This window comes from Hypanus sabinus, chromosome 6 (assembly GCF_030144855.1).
Source record: "Hypanus sabinus isolate sHypSab1 chromosome 6, sHypSab1.hap1, whole genome shotgun sequence".
Classification (NCBI taxonomy): Eukaryota; Metazoa; Chordata; class Chondrichthyes; order Myliobatiformes; family Dasyatidae; genus Hypanus; species Hypanus sabinus.
Window position 1 is genome coordinate 79,904,173 of NC_082711.1, and position 18,236 is coordinate 79,922,408.

The 18,236-nt window shown below is 36.5% G+C and overlaps 1 protein-coding gene across 1 annotated transcript in view; it reads right to left on the bottom strand.

Annotated features, from left to right (window-relative positions):
- The window catches only part of zgc:110045 (uncharacterized protein LOC664755 homolog), a 182,021-nt gene that overhangs the window by 6,818 nt on the left and 156,967 nt on the right, over positions 1 to 18,236 (bottom strand). Inside the window, exons 3-12 of the mRNA XM_059972480.1 lie at positions 17,193 to 17,216; positions 17,064 to 17,096; positions 16,868 to 16,984; positions 12,377 to 12,508; positions 10,459 to 10,587; positions 10,062 to 10,136; positions 7,636 to 7,677; positions 7,108 to 7,183; positions 6,136 to 6,188; positions 4,027 to 4,196 (exon numbers count right to left, since the gene is read on the bottom strand). Coding sequence (XP_059828463.1) covers positions 4,027 to 4,196; positions 6,136 to 6,188; positions 7,108 to 7,183; positions 7,636 to 7,677; positions 10,062 to 10,136; positions 10,459 to 10,587; positions 12,377 to 12,508; positions 16,868 to 16,984; positions 17,064 to 17,096; positions 17,193 to 17,216 — 851 coding nt within the window. The remainder of the gene's footprint in view (positions 1 to 4,026; positions 4,197 to 6,135; positions 6,189 to 7,107; positions 7,184 to 7,635; positions 7,678 to 10,061; positions 10,137 to 10,458; positions 10,588 to 12,376; positions 12,509 to 16,867; positions 16,985 to 17,063; positions 17,097 to 17,192; positions 17,217 to 18,236) is intronic.

The window sequence follows — 18,236 nt, forward strand, 5'->3', positions numbered from 1 at the left end:
CATTTTCACTGTCCAGATATTCTAGGGTTGGGTGAAGAGCAAATGAAGTGGCAGCTACTTTGACCTGTTATAATGGTAGGCAAATTGGAGTGGATCCAATCCCTCAGGCATGAGTTGATAATGTTTCATCACCAACCTCTCAAAATACCATCACAGTTAGACCACGTGCAGATTATGTGACAAATTTTCTGAGCACCTGCTCTCTGTTACTATGGGCATCATGAGTTCTCAGTTGCACTTCAACTGGCCTGAAGTCTTTAACCTAATGTTATGAACATCATATTCTCCAAGTTTAGGTAAACACAGGTGTGTTTTACTCCTTCCCTCTTCCTCCTTTCACAGTGAAGCAAATACTAATTTAGGACCTCATCCACTTCCCTTCATTGTCCTTAAAAGGTCTTAATCTTCTCTTAGCTACCCTCTCGCTCCTAACTGCACATGAAAAATACGTCTGGGTTCTCCTTAATATTACTTGCCAAGAACTTTACACAGAACCCTTTACAAGTCCTTATCTGCTTCCTTTATATTCCTGAAGGGTCTTAGTTTTTTTTGAGCTTCTCAAACTTTACAAGTGTTTTCCTTTTGACTAAGTTTACAATTTTTCTTGGTTCTTGTACTTTTCCATCCTTGTCACTCATCCTCATTGGAATATGATATTCCTGAATTCTAACCTGTTGTCTTTAAAAGACTCCCACATTCCAGAAGAAGGGTTATCCCCTAAAACAATGATCCCAATCTACTTTCCCCAATTTCTGCCTAATACACATGTAATTAGCTTTACCAAATTTAGCACTTTCATCCAGGGCCAAGCATTATTCATATCTAATGTGGGTGGCACAAATGAGAGTTCATAGTTACGATTGTTCATAATGGGTTTTGTTTCAGGGTCTCAGGACAGCAATGCACAAGTTCTAACCTTGGAGAGCTACACTCTGTGGTGAACAAATTTCATACATCTTTTTTTTCATTAAGATTTCTTAAACCAACTCCCAAAACAACTTGAAAGAAGTCTTTCACAAGATATTTCAAAACTTTGATGAGGCTGCAGTTTACTCCCTTTGATCATTTCTAACCCTCCATCCACTGCTGACATGCTTTCTTTGGTTTGCTTGGAAAGTTTTAGTAACATCATGAAATCCAAGCACACCAATCCAACGCCCAAAATACCAGCTAATATTGTTGCTGATGAGAATCTAGTGTGCAGTGATTTATTTATGGACGAGCTGACTTCACGAAAAATGTGGAATCTGGAAAAGCGAAAAGGCTGTGTGGAATGCCAAGTGGGCTCTTTGATTCAGCGTACTCCTACATGGAGAGACTGGTGTACTATTCATTAAATCAATAAAGAAACTATTTCAATTAAAGGAATGCACCCAAAAGTTAATGCTGTTCTAGTAAAAGTCAGGTATCAAACTTTCATAAATCAAGGAATTACTGCACTGAGATTCTCAATTTGCTCTTCCAAGTCTCTTTGCAGTGAACTTAAAGAGGAATTTGATGAGGTGGTACAAGATTTCTGATGCATGCTGTTTATAGAAAAAATACTTCCAATCCATCCCACTCATAAGATTTTAAATCCCCACAATATGTTTCATCCAAAAGTATTTCCTTGCTGGTTGCTCATTTGTTTTATTTGTTTACTCTCTGCTAGAAAAGACTTCTGAAAGTAGTGGTCTGTATCCAATGTCCCTTCCAAATGATCATCATTTATATAGTGACTTTATGGGTTGATCAAACACAGGGAACATTGTTGGACACTCGGTGCAAGTACACATGTAAGACATCACTGTTAACAATCTCACTTATTAAAAGAAATTCCACCAATTCTCTTCCCCTCCAACCAGTGTGCTGAGGTCAACTATTGATCAGGTGATCTCCTCCCTCATCTACCTCAATGGAGTGGGCATAGATTTGAAACTGGCATCTGAAACAAATACTTGTTAATCTCACCCTGAAATTAACCTAGATGAAAATAAAAAACAGAAGCAAAATCTGATATTATCAATTTCCAAGAATTAAGTTTGAACATCTCTATAATTCAATTAAAAATATTTTGGTTTAGCTACTCAGAAAGGGAACAAACTATATGTTTTCTACTTTTATTTTCCTTCATTACAGTTCTTATTAGAAACTGAAATAATTTAATAATTTATTAAGAAGAATGTAATAATTCTTAATGTCAATGGCATAAAAATACATCAGAACTTTTTATCATGGAGATATTACATGCTATTATATTTTGTGTCCTTTTCCAATATTCTGCTGACCATAGGTCACTCAACCATTGACTGCATCTTCAGCCTTGCTGTAAGCCAGCACTATTAGTTGTAACTTGGATTCACTTTTAATTCAAATGGACTATTCCACACTAAAGGCTCTCCTGCTTCACTCTAACATTCAAGAAGCCATCACAAAACTGAAGGAGAATCATGGCCTAAGGAAATTATTTGGTTACTACTATTTCAGTCCAGTGGTTTAAAAAGAAACAATATTAAATTTGCTGAGACCAAACCTCTGGTGTAAACAGAAGCAATGTGTCAATGACTTAGTACAACTCACAATTAACAAGCGGAGTGTGACAACTAGTTTGACAAATGTGATAAAAATCAATGGGTTCAAACCATTCATCCAAATTTATTAGACTTCTAATTTTGCTATCATTTTCAATAAAATGTTTAATTTTCAACAGTGGCAGGTGTCCTCCAGAGATGCAGTTAAATGCATGTCTGTTTTCCAAGTTTTTTTTTCTGTATAACGGCAGCTGAGGGATATAAAACACTATGGACACTAATGTGCTAGACTCTGGGGAGAACTACATTGGACCAGTGGAAGGATGTTGCACCAGGCCCAGAAAGAATGCATTTTATCTACAGAAAGGTTGCGGAATTTTATTGCATGAGACCCAGAGAAGTTAAATATTTGTTTGATTGATATAATGGCATAATGTTCAGTTGGTTTCCTGTGTTAACAACTTGGACATTATATATAGATCTTGAGAAATTTGTAACAGATATTAGTTATGATCATCTCTGTAATAAACTTAGTACTTTTTGAGGACTGTTGACTTTTCAGAAGATATTAACTTCTTATACTTTAATGGGTACATTGCATGTTAAACCTAAGTTTGCTAATTGAATTTTAGCTGAAGTTGAATTCTTTGTAACAGACTTGTCTAAAGATAAATACACAGTGGAGCAGAAGTACAAAGTTCCACATATTTGGCTCTTCTCAGTGGAGTTGCAAGTGTAGTATTTTCAAATACTGTGATCACAACAGAAACATACAAAATTAAAACAATTATGCTATTTCCACAGTTACAATTTGCTCTTGCAAAGGCACAATCCAAGTATTGTAATAAATTTGATAATAGTTTGTTTCAACTGAAAGAACCACAATCATCATTAGTTTACTGGTTAGTGATAATATTTTGGTATTATTCCTTTAGTAAATTTTTTCTTAAATTGTGTCTTTTTAGTTCATCATGTTCTTAACTCTAAAGATTATTTTTCTCAGTTATGGCCTAGGAAACCAGCCTGAATCATGCTGGCACTTTTTACAGTACCACTATTTCCTAGGAAATCAGTAAATCTTTCTGTTAGAGAGGTTTCACACCAAGATTACAGTGAAATGCTCCTGGCCAAGTCACTAGTTACTATGTGATGGTGTAGCTCCAAAGGACTACAAGAAATGACATCAGCAGTGTAGCATTGGTAACTGCTACCTCACCACAACTTCTGAAGCTTTGATATGTATAGATTCACTGTTAAAATGCTTCCTAACAACTGAAATGTTTTTACTGTTACTGAGGATTAAGCCTGAATTTATTTTAAATAATCCATTCAACCCAAGGTTATGATTTTTTTAAATTTATTTATGAAATGAATATTACCCCAGAATTTTTTTGAGTATTCCCAATGTGAGATTGGAGAGTTCTTTTTGTCTGCAATAATTACGGCACAACTTCTTATATCAGCATGTGATGTGTTCTTCCTTGATATTTTAAAGAACAATAAAAAGCAGACCTACCTTGCATTTATAAGGTACTGTGCCAGGCTAATATTGGCAGGAGATCCTGTGATGGTGATCTGTCGCTCTGTGGAACCTTCTGTTGCATTTGCAATTTTGATTTGTGCTCCTGACATCTGTCTAATTTCATTTATTTTGCTCCCTTGTCTGCCAATAATACATCCTATTAACTGTTGTGGAAGAAAAATAGAACAACATTGTCATCTGTTAAATGGATCTGCAGAAAAGACAATATACAAATTGATATTGATATGAAGCTACTATTAATATAAATCAAAAAGCTGTTTCCAAACTCAAAATGCAGTTTTGAACTGACAATTGAAGGACAGGGTTCTAATTTACTAAATAATAAAATGTTGGCCCCTAGTTCAGACTGTGAAGATTAATGCAGAAAGCAATTGGTTTTATTGACGATTAGACAAAACTAAGATAGCACCTTTATCCCCGGATTAACTGTTTCACGTGTTAAATTACATTCTGAATAGTTCACGATTACAAGAGAGCAAATCTACCATTTCTTGGAAAGCAGCCAACATAACCAAGGGCCCTTCCCACTCCAATAATTCTCCTTCCCCCATTCCACCAACTCCCATTAGGCCCTGGGGACTTACCCACCTTAATGCTCTTTCAGAGAACCAGCACTACCTCCTCCTTTAACCCAAAATGCCCTAGTATATCAACTAATTCAACACTGATCACCGTATCCTCCACATCCTTCTCCTTGGCAAATACTCATGTAAATGTACTCATTCAGGAATTCACCCTCATTGTCTGCATCCATGCAAATGTAAAGCCCCCTTTACCCTTGAGTGGTCCTATCCTAATTATCCTCTATCTCTTGGGATGTATGTATAGTATGCCTTGAAATTCTCTTTAATCCTACTTGGCAAAAGTTCTTCATGGCCCCTCCTGTCGTTTCTAATTCTTAAATCTTTTCTATCTTCTTTTTTATCCTCAAGTGCTCTGTTTGATTCGAGCTTCCAAAGCTTTACGTATTTTTCCATTTCCTTCTTGACTAAATTCATCACCTTTGTCACCATCCAAGGTTCACTTATCTTGCCATCCCTATCCTTTCTTCTGTGCAGTTGATCTTTAAAAATCCTCCAAATGTCAAATGTGGACTTGTTCAAAAACAGCTGTTCCCAATTAACTATCCTAGTTCCTTCCCAATGCTCTCATAATTTGCCCTGCTCCAATTTAATACAATCCCACAAGTTAAGAGAGAATTTATAATTAAAATTTATATCTATTTATTAAAGTGCAGGTATTTGTATTTTGTTTGGGAGTTTACATAGAGATTATAATCAAAACATACTTCTTTTATAGAAGAGCAGGTATTTGTATTTTCTTCAAGATTTCATAAAAAAGCTGCTGTGGGAAATATTTGAAGCAGTGGATTGATAGGCTTTGTCACTGAGATACTTACAACTTAAAATTTATTTTTGTAATTTAAGAATAAAGTTAAAGTAACACATAAAATTTAAAATAATTAAACATTAAACTATTGCAAATATTTAAACAAAAGCTGTTTTCCCTTTACCTCGTGATTCACTGATTTGATTTGCCCCTGAATGACAATGCATCTTAAATCCTGCATCAGGTCTGACAGGAAGCTCCCTCCCAAAAAGCATTTCAGCAAATCCTGGACTTCTATGCTTCAAAACACATGCATCAATTTCCAGGACTGAAGGCTGTTTAAGCAGCTGATTGTGAATGTTGACAAACTCAGCAGGAGCCAGTCACATGTGTATACAATCGTGTTATATAATTGTGCTGTTACCAATTTAGCTTGTTTTTCAGTCTTGTCATTGACCATTGTGCATGTCTCCAATTCCACCTAGTCTTGTCTAAACAAACATGCCGAAGTACTAAAGGCTATCAAGGAAGTATAAATTTCAATTAAAGAAAATAATGTTCATATAAAAAGTAGGGTTAAATTGATAAGAACAGTTGGTTGCTTTTTCACCATTTTAATTTTTTTTTAATGTACTGCAACAATAGATAGCATTTTTTCAGGTTGTTATTATTTACAGTGATGAATTTATAAATTGAATGATTGGCAAAAGAAGGCACAAGAAGTTAAAGTGTAATTGATTTAGGAGCACTTACATCATTTGGAACAGTCAGCTCCTGGGAACTGCTCTGAGCTGTAGCATCCAGTCCTGTTGATAGGACAACAAAGGAAATCTATTATAACCAACCACTAGGCAGACATCTAAAAACACGGACTCCTTAAAGCACCGATAGAGAGAAGCAACAACAAAGAATAAGTGATAGAGATTGAAAGAGAAAGCTACATAGGATTTTAAAAATGAAAGCACAATATTATAGAATAATAACAAAGGTTCAAACAAAAAGAATTCTAGATGTAGGAGGAAAAAATAATGATGTACAGAGAATGTGTAAAGAAAGAAGACAGACATAAAAACTACAAGGTGGTATTTCAGGTGAAGAGGATAAATTATATATCTGACGAGGTATAATTTGAAAGGGTAAAAAGAAACTCCACGAGAGGAGTTTGAAAGTAAGAATGATGAGAGGACAGAAAGTGTTAACGTTAAGAATTAGAACGGAAACTATGTTGATAGAAGCACAAATTCAGTCATACCTTAAAAAGAAATTAAACAGAACAAGAGGAAAACAGTTCAGCAGGCTTAAATTACTTCTGCCTATAGCATATACAAACTTTTCATGTAACATGCAACAGATGTATGTTAATGAGAATATCGAAGTTTTGTTATTACATAAGTGCTTAATACTAGGGCAAAATTAAATTTAGGGAACATATTAAACAAGACATAATTCAGAAACATTGGAATTAATAACAGAAACATTACAATCAAATGATGCTATACTTGTTTTTTTTTAAAAAAAACAAGAAGCTGTTAACAAAGGTACAAGACAGCAATGGATAACTATAAATGACAGAACTTATTACAAGGGTGATTATAAAATTAGTCACAGCCTATACGTATGTGACAACAGGAAAGCTTGTCATTGATCACATTTAATTGATATAATGACCATGGGAGATAAAGTTGCTTTGAGAAAGGACATCCCCAGGGTGTCAAGGGTACGTACCAGGGAAACCAGGGGTGGTCTGCCCAAGGGGAGTAAAAGGGGTATGCTGCATAGCCAACTGGTGAAGCTTGGTCAACTGCAGGGCAGGATGGGAAATTAGAGCTAACCAATCAAATGGAATTATATCAGAATACAGAAACCGTATTTCTTAAACAAAAAGAGAATCAGTTAACTTAAATACATAGCTTAAAAATAATCAGTTTATATTATTAAAAAGCAAATTTAATGACATTTCTACTGCTTTACATTAAAAATATTGTTAATGCTTAAATATGATTTACATTTGAATGATTAACTAAGCCTGAGATATTATCATGCAGAGTCAATGATTTGTATCTGGGCCAACGTACTTTCTAACTAACATATCTACTATAAAAGTAAACTTCAAATAGTTAACACTCAATATTATTACCATACTACACAAAGCAAAGACTAGAGAAAACTGCCATCTACTTGTTGAAAATAGAAAGTAAATGCTGCCCAGTACAAATAAGTAAGAGGGCAATGATTTTAGTGCACAGAACTCACGTCTGGATGAGGAATTGCATACTGTCCCTGAACTGTGTATGCCTAAAACAAGAGGTTAAAATGTACAATTAAACTTATCTATGCACTTAAAAAAACTACAAAAATGAAAAACAGTAACAAAAACCAAATACAAAATAATAAGCTGATTTAAAACTAAACGATTACAGTTTAATTTTAAAGCAATTAAAAATAATTATCTTAATGGAATAAGCTTGTTCTTTGGGATTTGGAAGAGTTCAGTCAAACTTTGCAGATATTTGCACCAATCTTCTTTTATTTTCCTGTCCTTGTTCCCATGAATGACAATATATACTGCACGAATGGGGTTGGCAATGCTGGAGCACCTGCCTCCAAATCTACGGGAAGAATAAGCGAACTAATGCTAGTGCCTCTCCCAACACAAGTGCAGGTTACTCTCAGCCGGCTACGTTGGGCAGGTCACATTGTTCCTACGCCAGGCACCATAATCGTGAAAAACATGCTCTCATCCAAGCTCTATCAAGGGAAGAGATTACCAGGTAGAGAGAGAAAAATAATCCAATGATAAGTTTCTTTGAAGACATGCAAATTCCCATTGACACCTTGGAAGCTGGTCCCTGACTTCTCTAAGTAGAGAAGGGGTATGGCGAATCTCAAGGCCGTACATCGAGTGAGCACAGAAGCCTGAATAAGCAACAGAATGAGTGCACCACCTTACAAGCTCAGCCAGCTGCATCTTGCCCCATCTGTGGAAGAGTTGGCATTTCCTGCCCAGCGTCATTAGCCACCTTAAAACCCATAAATCCCAAGGTCTCAATCCCAAGAGATTCCCTATGAAAAAGCAGCTTTCAACTGGGAGAAATCTCAGACCAAAACTTTCCTCCTTAATCTGATGTCCACGCAAACAGGAATTGTCTTTCTTTTCACCTACAGCTTGAGGATACTGAGAGCCTACCATCGCATCTGAGAACTCAAAGATTCAAAGTACATTTATTATCAAGGTATGTAAGCAGTACTGTATACAGCCCTGAGATTCGTCTTCCCCACAGTCAGCCACAAAACAAAAAAGACACGGAACCTGTTGAAAGAAATACACCAACCCCCTCTCCCACACGCAAAATAAAAACCAATCATGCAAACGGCAACAAAAAGAGTGAAAAGTACAGAATATAAAATACAAAATCAAAAGAGTGCAGGCATGTTCAGTGTTCAATACCTGCAGGCCACTCTGATTCATAATTGCTCAAAATGGCAACAAACAAAAAAGAGCAACCAGAAATCAGAAACACATCATAATGTGCACTACAGCATCCAATCTCCAAACCCCGTCAGCTAAACCTTGCCCAAGAGCCAGAACTCTGGCATCATTCTCCAACAACATCAAGGGAGAAACCATCACACGCAGAAACCCTCCTCCGGCAGCAGTGAATGAGATGGCACTGAACGCCCCTTCGCCTTCTGCACTCGCCTTGATGGTTTCAATCTTTCTCAGCAAGAAATGGAAGTCAATCTTGGTCTTCCACCCCGTCTCCAGGCTTCTTGGCTGCATGCCTCAAAGAATATCCTAAGAGCGAACAAAGCACCAGATCGCTCAATCAGCCAAAAAACATACTACCAAAATGTAGATCAGAGGCTCCAACAGTAGCAGAACCACATTTGATAGTAAAAGAAGATGTAAAAGAAGTTGTTTCAGGAACCGTCTTGGAGGGTTTCACCTTGGTCACATTGTTCACTGGCACCATCTTCTTCCAAATTCATCGCAGATCCAGAACTGGATGTAGAATTTCCCTGCTCTGCATGATACATACCCGCTTAAGAAAATACTGTTTTAAAAAATTGACAACTGTTAAAATTTGTAAGGTGAAAACTCAATACATTCTTTTAACACAGAACATATGCCACATATTTTATACATTGAAATATTGGAGTTGATAGTTAATGAAATACTGTATATCCAACATATAAGGGCAATCAATTTCACAAAATAGAACACGTGCTACTTAGAAAAATAGTTATATTTAAAATGCAAAAATTAAAAAAGATAGTAAAACATGCATCTTGTTTTCTTTATTTTGTGATCTAACAGCCATTATTTCTGGTAAGGAAAGACTAATATTGCCAATAATAATATAAATGCCAATAATATAAAGGGAGAATCCATAAATTCACTGATAACATTAAAGCCACTTCATTCACTATGTTAGAACAGGCAAACAAATTAAAATGGTTGTAGCATAAAATAAAAACTTTAAAAATAAAATTTTCAGCAGAAATTAAGTTATTAGTCATCCCGTGCACAAATAAGATATAGGCATACTAAAATTCTAATTTAGTAATTTAGCACAAGAGAGAAGACAGAAAAAATTTGAAAAACTAACAGGTGCTGGCTGATGGTGGGCCAAGATGCCGTGGTTTCCTGCAGAAGTCAAAATGTTGTCTGCTCTTACCTGGCCACCTGCAAATATGACGGGTGCAGAGGCAGGCTTTGGGCGATAGGGAATGGTGGCACCTTTGGGTGGGGACTAAAGAGAAGGAACATAAAGCAATAGAAGAACATTTTACTTATATATCTTCTTACAAAGAAGAAAGGTATTTTTCTTGCTTTTGTAACCAGTCTCATAAAACAGTTGAAAGTATTAACTGCAATGTGCAATTCAATATCATCATGACTAATGATAAATTTTATGAGTTAACAAATCCATTTTCTAGATTAGTTACATGAGCTGATAGTAGTTGACTTTTATCACTGATAATATTAATACTTGTATAATTATTATTATTCAAGTTTTGTGAATGCAAAGTTCAAAGCTAAAGGGAGGTTTTACATTTCTCTAAATGTCATACCTCAAGCATCACCACACAGATCTGTTTCACACATTGAACGATCGCATCTGGTGTGCCAGAAATAGTAACTGTCCGCTCTGTGGAGTTTGGAAGCATATCACCTGCTACCTGCACCTGGGCACCTGTGGTCTATAAACAGAAATGAATTAATGCAATAAGGAGTTAAATGACAACTTCAATTTATAATTACATACTACATAAGAAGTGCTTTCTAAACACCGAGCATGAATTAATTCAGTATTTTGACATTCAGAAGTTTTAACATGAAGAGTGCTCCAAATGCGTCTAAGTACAAAATAAATGTTCAATTGCCCTGATCTTACCTTAAATTGATTTAAGAACAATTCTGTAAAACTTTGCAAGTTAAAGTTAGGATTTCTGGGATTGTAGTGTGCTTTAGTGATAATGCAATAGAGAAAAAAATAATTTTAAATTTCACTGGAGTTAGTAAAGTCAGGAATGTAAGCTAATATAACTACACTAAGGATATCATTATAATTATGGGTGACTAAAATCTTCACATAGATCAGTCTACCTATATTACTAGTATCATTGTAATCTATAAGATTCAACAACATTTAATGCAATATAAAGGTTGCAATATTGTGTCTAATATAAAACAGTCCAGCCATCACTATTCACCTTTATTTCCTCAATGACCACAATCAGAGTTTGTCCTTTCAGCAGCAAGTGTGAATAGATTTGATGTCACTCAAATGAAAGATCCTAAGCGCATGTGTGGAATTTATAGAAAGACCAGATAAGTCATGGGAGTACAACAGTGACATAAACTACCTTGGTTGGGCTTTGTATTTGCACAAAGAGTGATGCGCTTGTACGTTGAACACAGTGCCCAGTAATGGTACGTGAGTGCAGTGTCCATCATAAATCAATGCAAAAGACCTTGAAGATCAAATAAGTTAGTTGAAGCAAGTGCCTGGAAACTGTATCCCTCCTTATCTGTAGTAATCACATGTAACATTGGATATTGGATGCAACTTTAGATCATCCATGCATGCTTTCAGTGTATACCGCTATCTCTGAATTGTTAATTCATTTTTATTGATCATTTATGGCTGAATACCCAGCATCTGTTGACTCATTCGTCTGTTGACTCATCCTTCTGATGAGTATTGTCAGGGTTCAGTCTTTAAATGGTACTCTCCAGTAAGCCACCTGTACTGCCAGACATGAATGTGTTGCTGCTGCCTGTTGTGTGAGGGTGGCCAGATGCCTGCTGCTTCACTGGTTATGATCTCTACATCCTAGTGCAAGAGGTGAGTGGAAATGTATGTGTATGAGATGTGCTTGGAAAGATGAGAGGAAGTGGTAACACACAGTCATTTGCCATACAGCTGGGAACAACAAATTAAAATTTCTGTTGTCAGAATAGAGATGGACAGATTTTAATGTTGTTCAGATTGTTGCAAATCACAATATAGTCATCAAACAATAAGACGTATCCACGTTCTCCCCCTATATTTGGAAAAAGGTATATATATTCAGTGGCCACTTTATTAGGTACCTCTTATACTATGGTTATTTGAATTATTGTCACCTTCTTGTCAGCTTGAACCAGTCTGGCCGTTCTGCTCTGACAAGGAGTTTTCACCCATGGAACGGCCGCTCACAGATTGTTTCTTTTCGGTCATTTGCAACATTCCCTGTAAAACTCCAGAGACTGTTGTGCGTAAAAATCCCAGGAGATCAGCAGTTTCTGAGATACTCAAGCCATTCCTACGTCACTTTGATTACATTTCTTCCCCATTTCAATCACTGAACCTCTTGACAATATCTGCATGCTTTTATGCATTGAGGTGCTACCATGTAATTGGCTGATTAGATACTTGCATTAGTGGGCAGGTGTTCAGGTTTACCTAATAAAGTGGCTATTGAGTTTATGTTTCTGAGGCATTACCTCACGTATTTCTTTGATCTTTGAACCACCTTTGCCTATGAGAGAGCCACATTGGCTTGCTGGAACAACCAGGCGTAATGTCACAGGCGGTTTGCTTGCCACTGGACTACTTGTCATTGAAGCATTTACATCCTGTGATTAAAAATGTCAGTCAGAATTAGTAAAGGATTTATCATTCCATTTGAATCTAATCCTCCATTCAGAATATCTGGGATTACACCAAATACAGCTGCCAGGAATGATGACAGAAGTGCATTCTGGATTTCATAAAATATGAATACTCACAGAATTGATACAAATGGCAGAGAGTCAATGGGCTAGAATTTGTAGTCAGCAGGGATCCAATAATTTCTGAAAAGTTCACAATTCAAGCTACAGAAGATGAGGAAGCTGAACTTACATCCTATTGTGGGCAAGGCTCACTAGGAGACAAGCTCCATTATATAGGGTGATCAAAATAAGGCAGGACTATAACAAAGGTGAAAAAGATCGCTGACAACCAGCTTTGCTAAGCCTTCAGCTTGCTCAAAACTATCATATTTTTCCAAAATAACCTAAATGTTTGCAAAGCTCAGAAAGATTCAAAAACTGTAAGAATTCAATTAAAAACTTAAAAAGAACCACGACACAAAAACACTCAAGCAATTATAAAAGAATCTAAATTTACCATGCCCTGGGTACCCCAGTGATCTACATGGAATTGAAAATTGGAGTTCAGTCAGAAAAATAATGTTGAGCAGCTGACCACAACTTTGGAACATTCAAGCTTTCATGTATATCCCAAAGCTGCTTAATTAGGAAATGCCAACATTTCCTCTGAAACTTGGGCCACTGTATACATGTGGAAAAGTAACATTTAAGAAGTTGAAACACAGGGGTCAAGATGATTACAATGTATTAGTGAATTTAAATGAAGATATATTTTCTTAATAGCAGACTCCCATACCAATAGCTTCCAAACCACTTGCATTATGTATAAATAAATCAATTTTTGCTAAGTATTACCAAAAACACATAAGAGGATTTACTCATTTATGTTCAGGATATGGGCATTGTTGGAAAAACAGGGAAAGAGGAGGGTGTGAAAAGAAGCAAATGGGAGTATTATATACTGGCAGATGATATTAGTGTTTGCAAAGGAGTTAAAATGACAAAAGTAAGATCTTTGTATCTAAATGCACATAGCAACTCAAGTAAAATCAATGAACCAACACCACAAATCACTATTGGCAAGTGACTATGATTTGTCAACCATTAAACACACATAGCTACAGGAAGGCAAAATAAAAAGTTTACAAAAGAACTACAGATGCAGAAAACTTAAAAGAAAATCAAATTATTGGGAAATCTCAGCAGGTCAGGCAACATCTATATAAAAGCAATATTTAATGTTTCAGGTCCAAGACTTTTCATCAGAACCCAGAAGAGAGAGTAACAAGTTGGTTTAGGTAGCAGAGAGAATGGGAAAGAGGGTTTGCATTAGGGAACTGTGAAATAGTTCTGTAGTACTATAGTAGAGAACAGGGTGGTGATCATGGAACAGAGATAAATGGGAACTCTGAAGGTTTGGTGCCAGACAGAGAAAAACCAACTTGAACCACAAACCGCAGGGTAAAGTGAACGATAGTGAACTCATGTTTGGTTAGCAGACTAACAACCATCTCATAAACTCCAGGACAAAAACTTGCCATTATACTCAAAGTAAAGCTCAAATTGCACCTGGCTCACATAGCAGATGAAGCAATTGTGCTTGACGGCTCATGTAGCACATACTGTAGGTGCTGAAGCTTACCACACTCTGTATATACACAGCACATGTGAGGTAGAGATAGTGGGAGGAAAAGTAGATAAGAAGTAGTACAAGAATAATCAGGAAGCATTTATTCCAGGACGAGTGAATCCCCTATTGATGTCAGTTTGGAATATAGAGGAAGTTTGTTGTAAAGGTACTCAGTGTCAGCAAGACCAAGGAGCTGATTACTGGCTTCAGGAAGAGGAACTAGAAGTCCATGAGCCAAGTCTTCATTGGAAGATCAGAGGCAGAGAGGGTTAGCAACCTTAAATTCCTTTGTGTTATTATTTTGGAGGACCTGTCCTGGGCCAAGTATGTAACGCAATTACAAACAAAGCATGGGAGCGCCTCTATTTCCTCAAGAGTCTGCAGAGATTTGGCATGACACTAAACCTTTGATGAACTTTTATAGATGTGTAGTGGAGTGTATATTGGCTGGCTGCATCATTGCCTGATATGGAAGCACCAATACCCTTGAATGGAAAAGTCTATAAAAAGTAGTAGATATGGCCCAGTCTATTGCAAAAAGCTCCTTTAGCACATTTACAAAGTGATGTTGCAGGAAAGCAGCATTCATCACCAGGGACCCCACTACCCAGGACATTCTTTCTTCTCATTACTGCTATCAGGAAGAAGGTAGAGGAATCTCAGGACTCACACCACCAGGTCCAGGGAAGGTTATTACCCTTTAACCATCAGGCTCTTGAACCAAAGCAGATAAACTTCACTCAATTTCACTTGCCCCAACATTGAAATGTTCCCACAACCTACTGACTCTCTTTGTTGCATATTCTCAATATTTATTGCTTATTACTTTTTTTTGTATTTGCACAATTTGTTGACTTTTGCACACTGGTTGAACACCTAAGTTGGTGCGGCTTATCATTGATTCTATAATAGTTATTATTCTATTATGGATTTATTGAGTTTGCCCACAATAAAATGAAACTCAGGGTTGTATATGGTGAACTTTGAAACCATAGACTCTATGTGAGTTCGTTCCATCTACAGGGATGGATAGAATAAAGAGTATTTTTCTGATCTGCTGAAACAAACTGACAACCCTGCAGTTAAGGGTAGTTAATATGCCCTGCTGAGCATGCTCCACAACCTCACTACCGACACAATATACACTCTTAACTTAGCTGACTTTAACTACTAACTCCATATGGAGTCCAGTGATTTACAAAGTGATAGAAGTGCTGGCATCTGCCACTTAGAACTTTTTGTATTTACAGTAGTTCCACAAGAGTCTGGGACTTGTTTGACAACATGTCTGAGCACCAAATCCATAGCCAGGGCAGGTGTGCTGCTCATCTTTAAAACAAATCCCCACTCAATAATTTTAGTTAAGAAGCCCAAGTAATTTGTAATTGCAGTTAGAAAAATCTGGCAGTATTCCATTTTTGATATTTAACAACAAAAGTAGAAAGAAAAAAAGCAAAAATGCAGTTCAAAACTGTTACTTTTGAAAATAACTGTATAAAGCTTTTCTTTCATGACATACTCAAACCTCAACAAAAAGCATCAGACTAAAAAGGCAGAATTAAGCTGAATGGTAAGGCATAATTAGGCAGTTTGTGGACACCACTTTTATAAACCTTAATGGCAGTTCCAATAATACAAGCTTCCACAACCGTAAGTTATGGACAAGGCCTTTTAGAAACAATAAATGGCTTTAATTCATGGAATGGGTGCTGCAAAATATTGACTCATTCAATCCACTTCAAGATCATGGTGCAGCAAAATATTTTTAAACTCTCTCTGTAAAAGTTAGGTAATTCTTTTTTGTGTAGAACATGCTTAAATATTATTGTTGACTTCGTTAATAAGATAGTTCTTTGTACTATGAATACCCTTTGGTGAATATTATTCTTTGCACATATCAATGAAACAAAGCTTTTTTTTAATAAATATTCAATAGAAAATGTGATTTTTCCTCTAATTTATAAAAGGCAGTTAGTATTTAGCAATTCACAACAGTAGGATCTAAATTCATTAGTACATGTCAGTAAAGCCTTTGTTAATAAATTTATTCATTGGTATAACGTAGAAAGAATAAAATTCTCCTCTTCTCCTGAGGACTGACCAACAATGAGTTAAAGTGAACTCAGGGCTGACTGTGCCGGAAGAGTTAAGGTGCATGGAGGACTGGCTGTTTCCTGGCACTTTTTCCACACCATTCACCATTTGTCAGCCGTCTTAGTGCTGGCAAGCAATGGCATTTTGGAGACAGCACTGGTATCACAGTCTGCTGCTTTGTATTTACCAGTTTTTGATATCTATAAATCAAAATTAAGTTGAAACGCTATACAAGATGGATAATTTATCTCCAATTATCCCAAGACCTACTAGGTCACATATATCATTACCACCATGAGTAGAGAATTGATCTACAAAGTAAAAACATTATTTTACTTTTGGCTATTTCTATTGCCAATCTAATGAAAAATTGCACACCGTCCTGATTTGGAAATATATCCCATTCCTTTCATCATCACAGCTCCAAATCGTGAAACACTCCCCAGTGAGCATGCAGGAGCACCTTCACCAGAAGGACAACAGCAGTGACTGATTACCACTTTCTCACAGGGCAGCTAGGAACAAACAAAAATTGCTAAGCCTCATCAGTGCCCAAAGTCTAAAGAATGAGTGAACTATTTATTTAAAAATTGAACATAAAACATATGCTTGCTTACCTCTTCAAATTTGTTTGCTATCATCGAAAAGGCCTTAAAAATGGTATCTGTTGGGCCTGTTATTGTTACAATGCGTTCTGGACAAGATCCCTCTGAAATGTTGATTCTTGCACTAGTCTATGAATCAAAATAAGTTATTGTTCAAATACCACAAAAAAACTTGATTTTTTTTGAAGAGCAGCAAGCTTCAACTTACCTCCTCCCTCATCTTTTTCACTGTCTCTCCTTTCTATAAAGGGAAAAATAAATGTTCATACAGTGACTGCAACCTTCTTCAGACATGTTGAAAACTGAAAGATAGAGAATTAAAAATAACTGCACTAACCTTTCCAATGATGCTTCCAACTTCCTGTAGAACAATAGGAAAAACATTATAGCTCAAATACGACATTGTTCAAAGGACTACAAATTCTTTAATACTCCAGATTAGAATTTATGATTTTTAGAGCATTAAAGTTGATATTCATCTTTTGAGTTGAGTGAAAGTATTCGTGAAGATCAGTTACAAATACAGTAATAGTTCAGCATTAACTCTGCAGAAGTGCTAATAATATTGCTAGAAGGAAGTTCCCAGTTTAAAAGCAGTTTGGCACTAGGAAACAATGAGAAAAGTGTCTTCAGATATATAAAGTGTAAAAGAGTGGCTAGAGTAGATATTGAACCACTGGAAAATGATGCTGAGAGGTACTAATGGGAGACAAACTAAATAAGTATTTTGCACCAGTCTTTACTGTGGAAGACACTGGCAGTATGCTGGAATTTTGAGAGTGCCGGGGGGCAGAAATGAGTAAAGTTGCCATTACTAGAGAGAAGGTGATCAGGAAACAGAAAGGTCTGAAGGTAGATAAGTCACCTGGACCAGATGGTGTACACCCCAGGGTTCTGGAAATGGGTGACTGAAGAGATTGTGGAGACATTAATAATTATCAATTCATTCTGGCATGGTTCTGGAGGACTTGAAAATTGCAAATGTCATTCCACTCTTCAAGAATGGAGAGAGGCAGAAGGAAGGAAATTATAGACCTCTGGTTGAGAAGATGTTGGAGTTGATTATTAAGGATGTGGTTCTGGACTGCTTGGAGGCACATGATAAAATAGGCGAAGTCAGCTTGGTTTCCTTAAGGGAAAATCTTGCCGGACAAACCTTTTGGAATTCTTTGAAGAAATAACAAGCAGGTTAAACAAAGGAGAATTGGTGGGTGTTGTGTACTTGGATTTTCAGAAGGCATTTTACTAGGTGCTGCATATGAAGCTGCTAAACAAGTTAAGAGCCCATGGTCTTACAGAAAATATATTAGCATGGATAGAGCATTGGCTGATTAGCAGGAGGAAAAGAGTGGGAATAAACCTTTCCTGGTTGGCTGCCAGT